This window comes from Gorilla gorilla, chromosome 10, assembly GCF_029281585.2.
Source record: "Gorilla gorilla gorilla isolate KB3781 chromosome 10, NHGRI_mGorGor1-v2.1_pri, whole genome shotgun sequence".
In the NCBI taxonomy this organism is placed as follows: Eukaryota; Metazoa; Chordata; class Mammalia; order Primates; family Hominidae; genus Gorilla; species Gorilla gorilla.
Genome location: NC_073234.2, coordinates 112,357,331 through 112,377,818, shown reverse-complemented (window position 1 = coordinate 112,377,818; position 20,488 = coordinate 112,357,331). Strand labels below are relative to the sequence as shown.

General features: G+C 34.7%; 1 protein-coding gene across 6 annotated transcripts in view; it reads right to left on the bottom strand.

The window, feature by feature from the left end:
* NEDD1 (NEDD1 gamma-tubulin ring complex targeting factor) overlaps window positions 1-20,488 on the bottom strand; it is a 45,981-nt gene that overhangs the window by 4,045 nt on the left and 21,448 nt on the right. For all 6 annotated transcript variants that reach the window (XM_019039406.4, XM_063694224.1, XM_063694226.1 and 3 more), the window contains 8 exons: window positions 14,269-14,498; window positions 12,668-12,869; window positions 12,088-12,283; window positions 8,993-9,121; window positions 6,907-6,954; window positions 5,769-5,971; window positions 4,722-4,878; window positions 3,668-3,824 (listed from right to left, as the gene is read on the bottom strand). In XM_019039406.4, the coding sequence (XP_018894951.2) occupies window positions 3,668-3,824; window positions 4,722-4,878; window positions 5,769-5,971; window positions 6,907-6,954; window positions 8,993-9,121; window positions 12,088-12,283; window positions 12,668-12,869; window positions 14,269-14,498 (1,322 nt within the window). The remainder of the gene's footprint in view (window positions 1-3,667; window positions 3,825-4,721; window positions 4,879-5,768; window positions 5,972-6,906; window positions 6,955-8,992; window positions 9,122-12,087; window positions 12,284-12,667; window positions 12,870-14,268; window positions 14,499-20,488) is intronic.

Sequence of the window (20,488 nt, the reverse complement as noted above, 5' to 3'; positions counted from 1 at the left end):
TTAATTGGAATTGCATTCAATCTACTGACCTATTTAGGTGAACTAATATCTTTATAATCTCTCCATTTATTTAAATGTTAATGCTTTTAAACAAAAAAAATTTTTAATGTTTTTCTACAAAAATCTTCACTACCTTTGGTAGATTTATTCCCAAGTAACTTATTGTTTTTTCTGTTCTAACTATGAGGGTATTTTAAAAAATTTCCTCTTCTACTTTCAATTATAGTAAAAACGGTATTGAAAACAAACAAAAACACTGTATCAGGGAACCATTGAGGTAGCCAGGACTTGAAGGGCCATGATCTTGCAAACAAAAGACTACTAGGTAAGCTCTTCATTTACCTCTGTTTTTCCTTCTAGAGTATGTGCTGATTCCACAGTGTGGAGAAGAAACCCAGCTGAAGCAGTGGCCTGGAGGTTGAGATAGTCTCGCTGGGTGGGGGAGTATTAAGAGTTTGGGCCTACCAAGGTAGCCAAGGCTGTAAGAGCCAAGGTCTTGAAGAGGGGAGGCCTGCAGAAAACTAAGCCTGAAACTGTGCAATTTCCCCTCAAGACATCTGTTGACTTCTAAGCAATGCTCGCCCTGGGTTAGATGGCAGGAAACCAACCAAAAAACAAGTAACTAAAGAGCAGAGAAAGTATTCTGGAAGTCTTGTGATGCTGGCAAAATAGAGGCTGAAGTTTGGGACCCACCAAGGTAAAAAAGACAGTGAATACTCCAGACATTCAGCTGATGTCCTAGAAAAGACTACACACTAGGAATAAAGGCAAACTGGAAACAAACTAGTGCTAAGAAAACCTGAACCTAGTAACCAAAGGATCAAAGGGATCTGCTTGCCAAAAGAAACTTAAATCGTCTTAATAGACAACAGAAACAGATGCACAGATTTCCACTTAGGATGTATTAGGTTGGTGCAAAAGTATAATTTCTCAACTCTAACAACGAAAACAAACCTGACAACCTATAAAATCATATTGTTTTAAATTCAACCGAGAGCTGAGAATGGAAAGAAATCTAAATGAACTAAAATCCAGAAAATGAGGAGTTCCTCTTAGGAGAAAAGAGACTCATGACTAGGAGAAAAGAGACCCATCTTCATGCCCTTGACAGAGTAAAAAGAACTAGCTGAAATTTTAATAAGATTTTTAAAAGCCAAGTAAACACTGCTTGATAGTTTAGAATTCCAAGGGGTCCCAGCCACAAAGAGAGTCTCAATTTACTCACCAACTTTTTCCCACAAGCCTTCATTCAGCGCTCATGTAAAAAAAAGTAGGGACAAGTGTAACAGGAGGGCTGAGGGAGACTCCCTAAGATACAGATGCACAGAGCCTGGTAAAGCCTTAGGGCAGCAGAGAAGAACTGAGAGTAATCCCTCTAAGGCACTCCAGGCTCTCACGGAGAAGATGGCAGCCACGGGAGGATGGCTGAGAAAGAGGACCTCAATACCCTCTCTGTCCTGCCAATGATAGGTATAGATGAACACCTAGTCTGATGAACACCTAGGCAAATGGCAAAACAAGTGAATTTATGGAAATCCTCTGAGCCACTCTGGGTCTTCACTGCGTCCCAGGCAGAGGCTGCCTATGGTCAAAGGGCAGAAGAGCTGAGAGAAGTCCCTACCCACCACTCCTAGGTGCAGACATGCAGCACAGGGCAGCAAAACAAGAGGCACTGACTGTATGCCTTCACCAAACATGCTGCAGCAGCTCTGCAGGGCTGGAAGTGGGATAGACACACTTCTCCTGAGGCACAGAAAGCCAGGAACAGCTATGATAGTGAAAAACAAGCTCCAGCCACCCCAAAAGCTGGCAGCGGGGCAGAAATGCACAGCGATTTCAGAGTTGCTCCAGCACTCAGATCCCTGGGTCTGCTGAAGGAAAGGCCCTGAGCCCACTGTCCTCAAATCATCTGAAGCCAGTGGTGAACTGACACCCAAATGCTTGTTGAATAAATGGGTAATAAATAGACAGCACCCATTACTCCTGTGCTTAAAAACTCTGATGGCTCTCCATTACCTGTGCGTTAAGACCTTCACAACTGTCCCTCAGGCCTGGTCTCTTACCACGGTGCCTTCTCTCTGCAAACATTCCTAGAATGTATGATCACGTCTCTGCTCAAGCTGTTCCCACACACATCAGTATAAAATAAAATCTCTTCAGTGTACCTTTCTAAATCTGCCCCCACAGAAGAACTGCTCCCTTTCTGTGATTTCAACATCACTTTGCTCACACTGTATTATAGTCAGCTGTATCCAGACAGTTCTACTATTATGCCATAAATATTTATGCACTCCTGAAAAAAACGTATATTCTTTAACACTGTGTAATAAAAATAACAGAACTTAGGGAAAAAGGATTAGGGCAAAGCACTCAAAAACCTATGCAACTTTGTAACCAGAGCACAACAAAAACAATTAAATCCTAATAAAAATACTAACATAGTTAAAAAGACATAGTAAAAATCTAATAGATAATTATTGAATAATACCCTTACTGTGAAGAAGTGATGGTCACTTAATGGAAGAGGATAGAAGGATTGCGGCTATCAAGTTACAGAGGCAAGAGCAAAATGCCCAAAGATGGGAAATAATCACAAAATAAATACTTCTAACAGAGTACACAGCCAAGCCAAGAGGAAGTGAATAAAAAGAGATGGATGCTGACGGTGTTTGCTGCATTCAGCTGTGTTCAGGTGTACTTTATTTTGGCTGCTATTACATGAACAAACAAAATTTCCTCATCATATTGTCAACACTGTTCTATTTTACTGATCCCAAATGAATTAATTCACATTAAGAGAAACACACATGGCAGAACACACTGCACCTAGCCCAACTACATCACAAGGCCTTTGTGGCAGATCATTTGATGTATCCTTAGTATCTGGTACATATACTAGGCAGGGTAAATGCCAAAATTATAATTTTTCTTTAAAAAGTATTTTTCGACATTTAAAAATATATTTTAAAAGTATTTTAAAACATTAAAAGGAAGCATGCACCAACAAAAACTGCACATTTTCTCCAACATTCTTGCTTACGGTAATCCAAATCTGAGCTACAACATTAACTATAGGTTAGAAAGGGAAAAAGGCATCAATGATTTTAATAATTGAAGATAGCTTCCAAAAATATTGAGATGATAAAAGAAAGCAGCATTGTAGAACACATTCTTACAATGTTCACAATTCGAAGGATGAGAAAGACAAGGATAAGTCTGAGAAAGAATTTTTTTTAGATTAAGTATTACATTCTGATGCATTCTATTGGAAAATATTCAGAATTGTGCTTTAAAATATCTTTTTCTACTACATTATTGCACACAGCATACCTAATAGATCTATGAACATATTGCAGGTAAGAACCCAATTTAAGCTTACCAGAACTTGTCCACATTTTAATAATAAAAAAAGTTCACAATGGCAGTCTGCCTGCTAGACTGCCCTGCTGAGTTACCTAATAATTGTCCTAGGTAAATGTGCCTTTTCCTGGCTCATAATCAATAAATGCAGTATGAAAAGATCAACAAAACTCATTATGTTTTCTATGGCTTTAGGGTTACCAGAACCTAGACAATAGTAACCAACAACATTATCTATAGTTCTGGTTTTACATCTAAAAAAAAACAAGTAAGGTCTAGATAGAAGGAGCAGTTTCTCAATTACTACCTAAAGTCATCCAACGTTTCCTGTATCATGTTCTGAATAAAACGAATTTGAATGGAAGTCAATGGTGCATTTTGCCGGTTATTTCCAATGCTGTCGGCTATTTTTTCTGAGAGTGAACTGGCAACTCCAGCAGTGACAGAAGATGCTATCTTTGGATCTAAAATAAAGAATGAAGAAAATATTAATAGTCAACTTGGACTGAGAGACATCAAACATTTCTAAATAAGATTTGGCATGTGGAAACTTGAAAAACTGGCAAAGAAGAGTGTTCCTGTGACATTTAGAAAAATTCACTGTCTGGAATACAAATCTTAGAAACTTTCTATAACATTATTTCTAATAGTCATTTATCTATATATATAAACTGCCAGCTGTCTAATGTAATACCACATGACAGAGGGATTAATCTTGAAGAATCTATGAACCATTTCCTCTTATAAAAGATGAATGTGACAAGCTGCACCATAAACTAGATAAACCAAGACTATTAAAAACAAACAGAAGGAAAATAGGAGTAAAGTACTGCTACAGGAAAAGCCTTAGAGTTTAAGCTAATGCAATATATATCCACAGAAAACTTCAAGTAAAATATAGATATTTATATAAGAGTTGATTCTAAACAAAGGGTTGCTTTGTGTAGATAACTCTTAGAGTTAAACCAAATATTCCTTTAAATGTGATGAAGTTTGTATGGGTCTGTAGCACAAACTCTAAGGATAAGACTTTAATATGAAAGAGAAAAAGACATTTTCAGGTAGTTAACCACCCCTTTTCAAAGGGTCCTACATAATAATTCTATCTCTACCATATTAAAAACACATATTACACTGAAAATATAATTCACACCAAAAGATCAAATCAACGTACCTGAATTTAACGATTCATATCCATTTCATTGTCTTTAGTAACACTCACACAACAAAAGTGTCCATAAACTTTATACACTTTGAACATTTTTAGTCTATGATTACTCTATTTCTCCTTTACAAGTTAAATAATGGGGATGATTTTTCAATCAAACACTTTCAAACATCAGGAAGTTTCATGTACTTACTTGGAGTTGAGGATCCATTGATTGGGGGTTCACATATCAACTGGGCTTCAATTTCATTCTCTGGCTTTTCAAATTTCTCAGAATTTCTTGTTTGGTTAGATGATGGAGAGGTATTTAGATTTCCACTTTCAGCACCAGATGTGACCAACTTTGCTAACTTTATATTTAAAATAAATAATGACTTTAATATACAATTTTTTGTTTTACTCATATTACCCATATAATTTTTGCCTACTTTTCTCTTTTGTCCCAGTATGTATGTTCATAGAAATGAAGGAAAATAGGAAGAGATATAGAAGAAGAAAAAAAAAAATGAGAACTGGAGGCAAAATAAAGTAACACTTACTAATCAAAAACAATCTCAACAATAACATGATGAGGAAAAGCTCATTTACTAAGCACCTGCTGTTAAGTATCATTTAAAATAGAGATAACTGGCAAAACAAAAACAAAAACAAAAACACCACGCATGTGGTAACTAGTCAATAATATTTGCAAAATAAATCAAAAGATGTTTTTGTACTTCTTACATGGTATCTTTTCAATATCATTCTAAACAATAAATACGAAAATACAGACATATTGTACACCCAACTGGCTTGGCCTTCCTGGTAATTTTTGATCATTTTGAACCCTTACATAAAAAATTAAATTCTATATTATATATATGTATTTTAGCAGAAAGTAACAATGATAAATTCCATTCTCAGTACCATCAGTTTGCTCTAATGATTTAACCACCAACTTGATGTTGTATACTGCAATGAAATACACTTTAAAAGGATTCAGGGATAAAGTGTTCTTGCACACTTTATCAAGATATATCAAGTATCTTATCTTAGAAAAATACTGCAGCTTTCCATCTGCTGTAACCTTCAACATATCCAAGGCGAGATTTCAAAGTATTCTGTAGTTATTAAAACCTGACATCAAGACTTATGAATAAGTGCATAGCACTGCTAATAATTAGGATACATACACTGGCAGCCACCCACTTTCTACTGATAAACACATACAGTGAGTTCAGTATCATTTTCAGGCAAATACCTGTTTGAAGGAGTCTTTAGATTCCTGTTTTCCCATATATATTTTCTTAGACTCAGCTGTCAGATCACGGTTTTCATTTTCCTCTTTCCCTGGAGATCCCATAAAGACATTAAGAGGACTAGAATGCAATACTGAAGTACTTGAAGTTACTGGATTTTTTCTTGGAGGAAACACTGAGTTCAACTGCGGTAGAAAGTCAAAGCCTGGAAAAGGGAAAAACTGCATGTGCATATGGTGTCCTCCAATCTTGGACACTGAAGAAAAGCGTTTAACATGATAGGCAGATTAACATGGGAGAAGATACGGATCTGCATTCTGAAGACTGGTTTGTTTCTCAGATATACCCCGCAATTGATGTGTATTTTTGGGCAAAAGTCTTAAACTTTCTGTGACTATTTCCCGATCTACAAATGTAAATGATGATATCCATCTCCCAGAGTGGTAAGGCTTCAAAGATATTATTTGTGAAAATACTTTGAAAACAGCAAAACACAATGTTTTAGTCTGTATTAGTTCTTGATAACTGAAAACTGTTAATTTGGTATGTATCTGTGGTATGTATCTTGGAAGGCAATTTCTGAGATGTCTCCTAATGACCCCTGCCTTTGGCGTCGCTATCCTTGGGTAATCTCCTCCCTTTGAACGTGGCTTGGACCTAGTAACTTGCTTCTAACAAAAGTAATATGAAAAAGTAGTGAGATGTCACTTCCAAGATTAAGGTTATTAACATAATCTTAAGAGAGGGCTTCCATTTTGGATGCCCTCTCGAATTCTCTTGTTCACCAGCTCTGAGGTAAACCAGCTGCCATGTTGTTGGCTGACCCATATATAAAGAAGCTCATTGGCACGGAACTGATATCTCCAGCCAACAGCCATAGGAATGAGCTTGGAAACGGTTCCCTGCCCAGTTGAGTCTTAAGTTGAATGAAGCTCTGGTTGACATCCTGATTGAAGCAGGAAGATAGACTTGAAGGCAAAGGTACTCAGCCAAGTCATGCTCAGTTCTTAATACACAGAAATTATGAGATGATAAATGTTTGTTTTTTTAAGCCTCAAAGTGTTGGAGAGATTTGTTACACAGCATAGATAATACAATTCACTTTTCATTTTCACGAAAATACTTCTAAGTAGTTCTTACCATCTCCTTTGCCTATGGACTCATCACCTCCCTTGTTAACTACAGCATCTATAACAAATTAGAAAATCAAATTTTAAAACTAGTGAAAAAGAAACCATATCAATTTAGGCTTGTTATTCATTCCCCAAAGAGTTCAGAGACTAACAATCTTAAAAAGCTAAATATGAGTGAGGTTAAAGGTAGGAGAGTACTGATTTAAATTTCTCTTTTACATTATTTTAGCTTCATTCACACTTTAGCAGCAAATATGAACAGATAATTCTATAGTACAGTCATTTAATGAGGCAGCAAGGTATAGTGTAACAAGCCCAGGGGTAGGGGGTAGGTTATGGAGAGCTATAATCCAGTTCTGCCTATACCACTTAATAGCTTTGTGACCTTGGACAAGTCTCAAATGCAATTAAGTTTCAGTTTCTGCATCTATAAAATGGGGATAACGTCCCGATAAGCTCACAAAATTGCTTTGAGGATCAACTGAAATAATACAAAAATATTTTGCAAAGCAGAACGAAGTTTTATTAGTGTTTATTTCCATGGTAGAATATGTATAAGATTATTTTAATCCTGTAATATTCATTTGCCAGTCCATAACAAAAATTGTAAAATTCAAATTTAACAGGTCAATTAAAAATGAGCCAAAGTCATTAACGAATTTACCAGAAATTCAAAAGGCCAATAAACACACAATTATATCAGGAGAAATATCATCTATGTGCATGTGTGTATATGTACCCAGTAATTGCACAGCATGTACATGCACACTTTTAGAAGTTATTAGCTTCCTTATCGATACTTTGGAACCATAATGAATCTGGAGGGCGTATGACTCAAATGCTAGTAACATTTTTAAACATAGCAAAAGTAATTAAAGAAAAAAGTAATTTATTCATTTGTCTTAAAAACTATTAAAGAGAATTTAATTTATAACTCAAACACTTCCAAAAAGCCCCTTTGTACATTCTTCAATGCAAAAGTTCCTCCAGAGGAGTCTCACTGGCCAAAACTCCCAATTCAGCACTAATCCCAGAAACCTTTCTCAACTCCAGCACTAGTCACTTTTCTCTCCACCTACATCCGTCCTCTGTTTACCCTTTACAATGTAGTTTGATGTAGTTCGAGTTCTCTTCATCCTGAAAGAAAAGAATCCTTCCTCTTTCAGTTTGACTTAGCAACTTAAATAGAAATTTGCAGGCCAGGGTAAGGCAGAAGATACTCAATAATTCTGTACCACCACGTATGTATTTATTCCTTCGACTATAAAATTGTAGAAAATTTGGAAAGGAGACAATTTTAAAGTAAAAAATGAAATTGTATAAGATAATGAGTGGATGAAACAACTTCGAGATCCTGCTGTTGACATGGTACACTTATAATAATAAATACACAAATCTTTGCGGGCTTCTCTGAGTATTTTCTGAGATAAATTTGTAGAAATGGAATTACAAGGCCAAAAAGTATGAATATATTAACTCTGTCAAATTACCCTCTAGAAATGTATCCATGTTATTAATATTGCTGTTAGCAATGAGGTAACTCCATTCCACTAAGAAAAACATTATGGATGTTAGTACCAAAAAGACACACCTAAACAATGTACTTAGTTCAGACACTATGAAGAATAACAAATAATGCTTTTATTTATCAAGCTGGCAAAATTTGCTTTTTATTATGCCAACTTTTTTATGGGGTGGTGGGAGGTGTACACCTATACACACACAATTTTTTAAATTAGGAAGACTTTTTTGCATATCAAAACATCTAAAATTTTAGGAACATTAATTTAGAAGTAGATACAAGGGACAGATTGCCTATGAAGGTAAAAACTTCCTTCAAGAAACTTTTGTGGAAATTAAAATGCTAACTTGAGAGCTATTTGCGTAATTCCCAAGTGAAAATTACCAGCATATATTTTACAATGATAACATTTGAAATATCAGGGCAAAGAAAAAGATACCACCCCATGGATGGATAAAATTAGCAAACTGATCCGTGAATAGAGTTGGACTGAAGCTATTATTCACATCTTTTAGCCAGAATAAAAATATTAACTACCAGCAAGAGAACAGGATCCTCTGAACAGACTTACCATCTCTGATAGGTGAGAACATGTCACCTAAACTACTTTTCCCAGTATCATCAAAGCTGGAGAAATCCTGATTTTTTCCACTGTCTGTTTCCTTAGATAAAGTGTCCGTGTTTATGCTTCGAGGCAAACCTTATAGGAATTAGATATAAAAATCAATGTTATTACATCTAAATAAATTTTATCATAAGCTAGTTTGTAAAAATTAATGTATCACTCATATTGTTGGTAATATTACAACTATGAGCATAAGGAGAATAAAACAGAATATGACAAGAGCTAAAGTTAACCAGTATTTTCATGGAACAAAAGGTTCCTCAAAAGAAAACAGCTTATTTGTTCATACAGTAATACCTTATTTTAGCCATTTTGTTGGAATTTTTCTAAAATAATTTATATACTTTGCTGCTCTCTTAAAGTACACTGAACACAACTTACTTTGGCTATTGACTGACTCATGATCATCTACAAATGTGATTTTTTTTTGGTCTGTAAGGCATATAGAGCGATGCCTAACACACAGCAGGATTCAATTAATGTTACTTTTCTTCCCTGACTTGCAGTGAAGGGGTTTTCTGTCTTTTCTTTCACTAACAGTGGGAGCTTAACATTGCCCTCAGCATTACAGATCTCAAATGACTTCACTAACCTCCATAGTTTCAAAGAGGAAGCAAACCAGAACACCAAACTCATAAAGAATAGTAAGGTAGACGACAATAAAGAGACGGCAGCAGTTTATTTTTTCTGGCAGTGTATAAACACATGGCTTTAGGGTAGGGACCTTTTAAGAGGAGCTCAGCAGGCTCAGAAGCTTCTGTTTCATTACTGGAGTAAGGACAGTTTTAGAGGTTCAAAAATTTTGATTAAAGTCTGCCATCAGGATTGGCAGCACGTTACTGTATTACATTTTAAAAAGTGCTTTATTTGGCATCTCAGGCCCAAATGAAAAACTGAAAAGTCTGAGATGAAAACAAAGAACAGCCTGCATATCCAAAAATGCCCAAGACTGGCTAATAAATTAAACTTTTCTAATAACACCTGCTATAAAGTTAAAATATTACCAAATCATTTGTACTATTGTTGAAGAGTGTCTATAGCAAGAGTTCAGTTGTTATAAAGAAGAAATTTCCTCTCCTTTTTTCTAGGTCCTTAACATGTTTGAATGCATAACTCAGCCTCTGAAACTTTAGGAAACAGAAGTTTGGTATCATTTGAAAACAGCGCTAAAGTCCTATTCTTTTCTTCTTAAATGGTGATTTCCTTCTAAAACTAAGTACCAATAACAAGTTTAGAGAAGTTCTTTGAAATAACTAAATCAGGACAACTTCAATAGAAGCAACAGAATTTTTTTCTGAACTTTAATTTTATACAAAGCTTAAAATAATAATAGTGATGATCATGATGACCACAATGATAGTATCAACACCATAGTGTACTGAGTGCCTACCATGTGCCAGGTACTTCCAATACATTTTCTCTGATTTTCACAATAACCCTAACAGTTAAATGTCATCTTAAATGTGTACAGGAAAAAAATGAGACCCAGAAAGGTTAAGAAAATTGCCTAAAAGCATCCTGGCCGGAAGTGACAGATCTGAGACTGTGTCTACTATTCTCAATGTTTCAGAGGCAAAGAAAAATGTGTGTGTGTGAGAGAGAGAGAGAATGAGAGACAGAGAGAGGAAGAGAAAGAGAATGATGAAGCAAATGTGGCAAAATTTATAAAGTGCATCTGCCAAAGGGTAATGCTCAGGAGTTGTCTGTACTATTCTTAAAACTTTTCTGTAAGATGACAATCATTTCAAAATACAATTAATACACAAACATTGTTAATTTTGTGGGAGCAGAGCACTCACTTTGCCAGAAACATTGGGAATCTACCAAGAGTTATCGTTAATCCATGACCCTGAAAGATCCAAGTCTTTGATTTGCAAATTAATGCTGTCTTTGTTAAACAAGAGCCTTCTTACTATAAAACTAAATGAATAATGGAGAGACTTCAGAGAGTTTACAGTGAATGAGAGAATCTTTATTTTGTTTAATTTTTGAAAATTTTGAAAAAAGATAATTTTCATAATATAGTTAATTCAACATGTTGGCAGACATTACTCAAAGTTGTATTTCAAAAATAATTTCTTCCTTAAGTAGATATCAGTTGTCTTTGTCTCCAGGAGTTCCTAAATAAGAACCTAATTATTTTCCTAATATATAATGGCTCTTATATAAGGATGATACAGATGTTCACAGGAAATTTATAGTGAATACACTGACTTTAAAATACTACTCCACACTATTAAGATCAACAAATTAAAGTTTTGCTTCTACTTGGAAATAGCAAAATCATGCTAAAAAAAACACCAATAAATATTTTTGCCCAAGTATTTATCCTGAAAAATTTAAAAGACATGGATATATGTATTTCTACTGAGCACAATATTTCAGAAACATACTAGTATACCATGTAGACTTTCTAAAGTATTTGTTGCACGTTGACAGTATAGCATAACTTCTTAAAATAAAAATGAAAAGGTTTTCAGGAATTTACAGAATATTTTCTTTATTGTGAGCAAGAAATATTTGCTACAATAAGTATGAGAAAGCTTATCATATAACACATCAATAAAGTCTAAATGAATCCTGTTTCAGAACTGTTTCACCAATTACATGAGAGAAGAAGAAATCATTAAAAATTGCAACATTCTCATTTATTTTTATTTAATGAGGAGATCAAATCATAAGACAGTGTCAAAGTTTCATATTTTCTACTGGTTAATCTGAAGACACAATGAAAAGCCATTCAGTCTGTAGTAGTATTAAGGATGAATAATTTCTGAGTTAGCCTCCTTCCATTTTTAAGATAATATTTCTCACAAGAGAAGTTTAGCTAAACAATAAGGGCCTTTTAACATTTTCGAAATTAATAGCCAAAGTTACTATTTTCACTTCTTCAATGATTTTCATTTCTACTAATTTTACCTAAGTACTCAAATAAATTTGAGTTCTAGGTTCTTGAAGAATGTGCTAATTATATGCAAGCCAAAAACAAAAAACAAAAAAAAAACAAACCAACCCTCCAACAATATATAAGCAACATTTACCTGCTTTTTCTTGAACAGCAACTGTTCCTTTCCCCACAGCTGATGTCATAGGTTGTGGTAGAACTGTGGCAATGGACGTGGCGGGTGCTTCTCTGACAATTCCGGAATTCTGAACTCCTCCACTAGCAGCATTCACATTAACACTTCGTTTGTTCACTGTTGTGGGCTTATTTGAACAGCCTTTATTTAAACTTGACTGAAATGTAATGGAATATTTAAAAGCTCAGGTTACTAATGTTTTATACTATACATGAATATTTTATAAATTCCCTGTTAGATTAAAAAATATATTTTTTTCCTTGCAAATCTTAAGCTTGCTGGTGGACCTGAGTTTCCCTCTAAATCAAAATGTCTTTTAAAATACTTTTAAAAAGAGAGATATATAAGAAGAAAAAAAAAGAAAAAAAGTTTTAAAACTAAATATCAAATGGCTTTGTACTAAAATTATTATACATTACATGTAAAATCATTATGTAATTATGAAACAAAACTATACTGTTTAATTGACCACATATAATTTCCATATTCTGAGTTAGATTTATTTAATAAAATAAAAAATGCTGAAAAGAAAATGTCTCACCTTAGTAAGAACAGTGGAGTACTGAAATGCTATACACTGCACAGATGTCTTGTGAGCACTGATGGTCTTAACTGGTGATTTCAACATTCTTAAATCATATTGATATATTTTCCCCCGGGAAGATCCAATAGCCAAAGTGGCTCCATCAGGCATGAAATCTACCGCAGTTAGAGGAGTGTCAGCCACTAAAGTTTTCACTAGCCTTTGGAAAGGAGAACAAAGTATGTGTAGAAATGTTAGTGTGTACAGGTATATTAGCTTATATAAGTAACTATATACCAAAACCAGAGTTATTAACACTTCAAACTGGTCAAAGAGCACACATATCCCAAATATTTGTTTAAAGCATAATTTCAGAATTTGACTTAGAGACATTTCTAATAAAATGGCATATAGAGAACTGCTAAACATTCCATCTTACTTTTCTATTCACTTCCAATAGGTACATTCCGCATCTTATAGAAGCAGCACCTGTTTCTTTAATTATTACTCTGACAGTGAATGTAGCAGAACTGTCTATTACGCCACAAACAGGGGCTCTGGACTCAGGGTTGAGGAGGGCCTAAGTATCCACTTTCCATTTATTGACTTGCTTAGGCCTCATGAGGACTATGACCTTTCACAGGGGAGCAGCTGTTACTTTGTTCTTAGTTATATAGTCTTGGCCAAAAAGCTAAGAGGAACACAGTTCACATGCTTGATCCTTAGGAAGCTAATAAAGAAATACGGATGGTGATCTGCTGAAGCTGAGCTCTTTACTGGTGTGTCTAGTAGAAAAGAAGAATGGCTTACTGGGCTCTCAGTAAATTGTTCCATAAAAGAAGACAGCAAATAAGTCCTAACAGTAAAAATTCTAGTATCATAATAAAGGCTGACAGTGGGACCTTCCCTTGTAGTAACATTCATACTCCACATGATCTACAGACAGTGGTAAGCATCTTGAATACAACTCTATCACTCTTGCATTCTTTTGTTTTTGTTTTTTAGCTAACTAAGCATACCTAAATTTAACAAGAAGAGGGTACAGTGGGCCCAAATGCTTAGAAGATTATGTACACCAGTACATAATCAGTATTTCTCAAGTGGGTGCTCCCAGGTTGTCCCTGGTTACTACCAGGGGACATCTGACAATGTCTGGACACAATTTAGGCCATTGGTATTTAGTAAGCAGAGGCCAGGGATGCTGATGAATATCCTACAATACCCAGGACAGCCCCTCACAACAAATAATTACCCAGTCCAAAATGTCAATTGTTTCTAAACCTTCCTCTAGATAATTAATCAGTTTTAAAGCAAATTAATCATCTGGGTTAAAAACATATGCATTTTATCATATTGTGGAAAAGATGCTAAAATTAAAATGTGAAATCATTAAGATGTCATCTCTCTATGTTCATGTTTCAGAAGTACTCTAAATACTACCTGCAACCCATCTATTTTTTTCTGCATGAGAAGAAAATTCTTTCTTACTAGATTCATCAACTGTACAAACTTTAGGACCCCTGGACGTTAATCAGAGGTCTATATAAATCACAAATATGCCTGTTAATGGAATAATAGGTATTTGTTACTAAATTAAGAAATAAGCATGTCACACTTACTTCTTACTCGAAGTGTCATAGAGGATGATTCTTTTATCCAAGCCTATGGTTACAAAGAGCAATTCATTGACAGGAGAAAAACAGATGCCTGACGCTGGAGCTTTGTGTACACTGTCAAAGTTATGGTATGGACTCTGACTATTTACATCCCAGAGAGTTACTATTCCATTATCCGAAACACTGCCCAGTAGTGATTTCTTAAACAAGGAGTACTTCAAGTGCCGAACAGACTATAAAAATGAAAGAATACATTTTATGTAATTATAAGCATTCATAAGGACATTTGATAAAAGCCATATAAATTATGGCCAACCAAACTATTCACATGGGGTTTAGGATTTCTCTGATGTGTAAGAGTGACAGGTTTCAGCCAGACGTGGTGGCTCACGCCTGTAATCCCAGCACTTTGGGAGGCCGAGGCAGGTGGATCATCTGAGGTCAGGCGTTCAAGACCAGCCTGGCCAACCTAGCGAAACCCCATCTTTATTAAAAATACAAAAATTAGCTGGGCATGGTGGCAGGCGCCTGTAATTACAGCTACTTGGGAGGCTGAGGCAAGAGAACGAACCACTTGAACCTAGGAGGCGGAGGCTGCAGTGAGCCAAGATCACACTATTGTACTCCAGCCTGGGCGACAGAGTGAGACTCTGTCTTAAAAACAAAACAAAACAAAAAAACCCAACTCTGTCTTAAAAAAAAAAAAAAAGAAAAGAAAGGGTAACAAATTTCAATCATGACAACTACGGTGTCATTCAGTGGACCATAAGATGACATACCAATACCTGAAACATACCAATCAATAGCCTATTAATATTTGTCATTTTATTATCTTGGAGTATAGCTACCTCAATCTTCTCCTTTCAGAGGAAAAATATAATACATTGAGATTATCTACATTAATTCATCAGGGTTAGAACATCCATCATATATAAAAGGCCTAGTCACAGTCAAATCAACAAGTATAAGGGAATACTGGGAGAAAAAAAAAAAGCAATAATATTTTGTATTTGTTTTCTATATTTTAGATATTTTGATACATTTGTTTGAATCTGAGCGTCTGATGCACTGACAATTCAACACTTGAAGCATAATTTTAAAAAAAATTAAACCACAAAGGAAAAACTGGCAACACTCTAGACTGGGGATGGACTATATCCATTGTTTCAAAACCATTAGCCTGAGGGCAATGCTGGCCTTTCTCTAAACACAAATCCCTGCAGGTAGTGGAGATATTCTCTCTTCCTAGTTTCCATGGACCAGAATAAACAAAGATCTAGTTTGAATAAACTGATCTTAGATTAAAACTAACTGAATTTTATCTACTTTTCTTTTTTACTAAAATGTTACTGTCAAACTTGTATTGATGTTGTCATTTACTAGGCGGAGAATTGAGTACTTTACATTTAAGCTAATTTTTCCCTATGAATTTATATTCTACTTAATTCTAAAATGTCTCAAATAATATATATTAGCTCTCAACAACAACAAAAAATGTCTAGGAAATACAGAAACCAAATGCTAAGAAAAAAAAACAAAAAGGAGTTATTAGTCACCTGGCACCTAAGTTAAGACAACATGTTAACCCATTAAATTTGCCCATTTTCATATGGCTAAAGTACAAAGAGAAAATGTTGGTTTATATAATTTTTATTTTTGTTGGGAAAAAGTATATCCACTTGAATAGTCAAATCTTTTCTCTGGTCCATATTCAAGAAAAAATAAACTACATGAATGTTAACTATATAAAAGACACAGACCTACTTAGTGCATTATGTTAATGATTACAGAGTCATACACAACGTATCAAAATATAAGGCAAAACATGATTTCTAAAAAGATTTCTACAGCACTTTAGGAGTTCATATAGTTATCGTCCTTCACATGATCTAAATTTAGACTAAATACACAAGTAGAATTTTTAAAAACACCATAAAAATCACAGACCTGGTAGATTCTCAAAGTTCATAAAGTTTAACCTCTTAGCAACAGCAGGAATTTTCCTACAACATCCTTAAAACATGGTTATCCAGAATCTGTTTGCATGTATCAAGCAACAAGGAGCTTACCACTCTCTATAACACAACTTGATAACCAGTTAAAAATGTATTCTTGATCAAGACAAAACCTAAATTCTGTATCTTACTTCAAGTTCTTGGGACCTACATGGCAGCCTATTTAAAAAAAAAAAAAAAAAAGGCTAAAGATAATGATAAATGTTCCTTTCAGATAAACCTAAGTTCAGTGGACGCTCAGCAAACCTCTGTATGATTTAGGTGAATTACTTAAACTCTCCAAAACTCAGCGTTCTCATTTACATAATAGAAAACACTCTTGTTTTCCTGACACAATTATTTTGAGGATTAAATAGCATTTCTGTACAGAATCAGGTACACAGTAGCCATCACCATTTCCAGAAGTTCATAACTTACTTGCTCATCATTGCTTATGTACCCACCATTCAACCATCTTTTACATATTTTTTAAAAGACCCTTAAGTAACCACATTGAATTCTTTAAATGTCTCCAATTATTTCTGTGATAATACTAACAGAATTTCATTTCTTAACTTTCTATATCTGTTAAATCTTCTCTTTAGAATATCATTAAGATATTAGCTAAGAATCCTGGATAAACAAAACACTGATTTACTAAATTATATATATATAATTTATATATATAAATATATTTACTTGTGCGTGTGCATTATATATATCTATACATATATATATATACACATATATACATATATACACATATATATACATATATACACATATATACATATATACACATATATATACATATATATATATATATATATATATATTTTTTTTTTTTTTTTTAAGAGACAGGATTTTGCCATTTTGCCCAGGCTGGTCTCAAACTCCTGGACTCAAGCACTCCACCTGCCTCAGCTTCCCAAAGTGCTGGGATTACAGGTGTGAGCCACCGCACCTGGCCTCCAAATTATATTTAAAATAAATATTAACTTATTTCAGTATCAGCAGCACTTAAGTCATTAACTCCCTATCTTGTTCCAGACTAAACTATTTATAAGAAAAGAATTAAATCAAGAAGCTTATGGGGGGAAAAAAATCCCGGCAGTATAAGCAGCAATGCTATTTTTTCTTATACCACATTATTGTGTTAAGAATGTTGCATGTTTGTGGAGGAGGGAGATTGTTTCTAAATATAAAAAACATACCACTCATTAAGGTGGGGGGAAGGTTTCGAAAACTTATTTAGAAGTAGTTACAGACAATATATAGATGAAAAGCATGTCTGTGTTCCAATAAACTTTACAAAAATAAGTTGGCTAGACCATAGGTTATAGTTTTTCAGTCTCTACTAAGATAATTATTTAATAGAAAAAAATTTTTTTTATCACAAAGAAGAAAAACCATCCATAATCCCACCACCCAGAGAAAAGGTGGTTGACATTTTGAGGGGGTATCCTTTAAGTATTTTTCTGTGTGTATGTATGCTTCTGTGTATTCAGTAGAGTATCAACAGAAAACCTGGAATCATACTTCATTATAAACAGCCATGCCAATGTTTTCTACTTGATTTTAATAGCTGTTTAAGATATGAATGCATGAGTATACTAATTTACCTAAATAATATCATGTTAGACACTTGGGTTACTTCTGATTTGCAAGTACTCTGATTACTATCCTTTTTTAAAATTGTTAATTTATGAAAAAATTGTAATTCATTGATGTTCATGCCTTAAAGGTTCTCAGTTGAAAATATGAAATGACTATTTGTCTTTCTTCTTTTGCAAACTGCTCATTATTCTACTTTGCCTATTTTCTATTGGGCTATGAAGATTTTTAAAATACTAATTTGCAACTGCTCTTACATTGCAACTGCTCTCATACATTGTAAATACCTTCCCTATTTCATTTTAATTTTGTGAATTTTTGTCTTGCTTTTTGTCAGAAGTTTTAAATTTTTATATATTTAAATTTATCAAACTTGTTGCCAGTGACTTATAACTATACTTCTTTATATTTATGCTTAGAAAAGCCTTCCCTTTGCACGGATAAGAACATACATTCACATCATTTTCTTACTAGGCAATATAAAGCAGTAAGAAATTAATACAAACATCTTAACATACATATGAACATACACACATATATATGGCCATAAATATACATAGTATTCCTTTGACTCCATCCTATCTTCTTGATTCCCAGGGCCTTATATCAAGCACAAATCATCTGTCACCTAAGCCACTACATAGTTATCCCATTTCCATTCTCAGTGGCTTACTATCCATCCTGCACTCTGTTGCAGTAACTAACATCTTCAAACCTGAAAAATCTCAACATATTTGTCTTTTGCTTAAAATCCTTTCAATGGGAGGTCTCTGAGAAGTTACTGGTTATGGTGGTGGCAGAGTTTCTGAATGTCCGTCAATACTGTGAGTGCATGCGTACATGTGTGTGCATGTATGTGTGTGTATGTGTATGTAGAAAAGCAGGCCTGAGACTGTCTATCTTTAAAAAGTCCCACACTCAGGGTTGGTCCTTGGCTAGCATCTGCGAACTTGGGTTTTGGAAGGGGTCCCACCGCCTTAACTCGTAAGAGTGGCTCACTCACTCTGCCTAAACTTATTTGTGATAGATATGGTTTAAGGCTGAACCACAGCTGAACACCTAATTTCCTTCTGGGAGTTTGGAATTTTGGTATGTGTTAGGCAGTGGACTCCTAGATATAACCAGCCCCCCCCCCCCAATAAAAACCCTGGGCACTGACGCTCTAACTAGCTTCCCTGGTAGACAACATTTCATATATGTTGTCACAATTTGATCCTGGAAGGGGTTAAGCACATCCACTCTAGGAGAAGACCCTTGGAAGTTAACATCTGGTTTCCTATGGCCTTCACCCCATGCACTTTTCTCTTTGCTGGTTTTGCTTTGTATTCTTTCACTATAAAATAAATCATAGCCATGAGTATGACTATATACAGAATCCTGTGAGTTCTCCTAGAGAATGACCAAATCTGGTCTTAGAAATCCCCAACACAGCATGTGAGAGAGAGAGAGAGAGAGAGTGTGTGTGTGTGTGTGTGTGTGTGTGTTTTACAACAGATAATAAACTAGATGACCAAAAACTAAAATCCCACAGACAACATTTACAACAAACTAGATGATGAGGTATCCCCATGAACCCCCAAACACATGCTGAGAGGTCAAACAATTAACAGCCATAAGTCCTTCATGGTACTGGTGACTGTGCAGAAGGAAGCAGAAGGAATAACAAGGAATCTGTGACAGATCTGAGAACAGAAGCAGCCCATAACAGCCAAAAGGTATTCACAGAAAAGCATGGTGGCCAATTTTACAACCTCAGTCAAAACCCAGAATATCCACTTCATTAACAGGTCTGTGCTACAGGTTTGCAGGAAGGTCAGGACAAGAGCAGTTTAGCCCGAGAATTCCAAAACTGACCAGCCAAAGTGTGTCCCTCTCAGGTCAGAGCCCCACACTGAGGAGATCTGCTAGAAGTGGAAGCAAATCTGAACAGGATGGAGGCAACAAAGGTTCACAGACAGGTGGAAAAGTAGAGCAGAGTCAGGGAACCCCAGAAAGCAAGCAGCCATTAAAAAAAAAAAAAAAAAATATATATATATATATATATATATACATATATGTGTGTGTGTGTGTGTGTGTGTGTGTGTGTATATACATGAAAACAATAGGGAGCTCTGTGAAGTTAGAAAAGCCACTTTGACCTCCTTTTGTCTAGAAGTTCAGGGAAGCTAAAACTAATTTCACAGATATAACCCACACAAACTTATGAAAACAAAGAGAACAAGGAGAAAAACGTTCTCAACAGATGATCAGAAAGAAAAAAAAAATACAAGACATTAAGAAAAAAACATAAATTTAAAACTCAGAAAAGAGATGTCAGAACTTGGGAAAGAATTAGAAATTTTTTAAATCTCTTCAAAAATGAAGGCTAATTTAGAAGGAATTCAAAAATGAATAAACACAACAGACAATACCTTAAAGACAGGTTAAAAAGAAATTTTTTAAAATCAAAAAGAAATAACAAAAAAGTTTAAAAACACTTGAGAAAAAATGATAAACCACTGAAGATAAGCAAAGAAAATGCAACAACAAAAAATCCAAAGAGAGAAAAAGAATACTAAAAATTATAATTTAAGAAAAATTTCCAAAAATAAAAAAAGACTTGAAACTACATATTA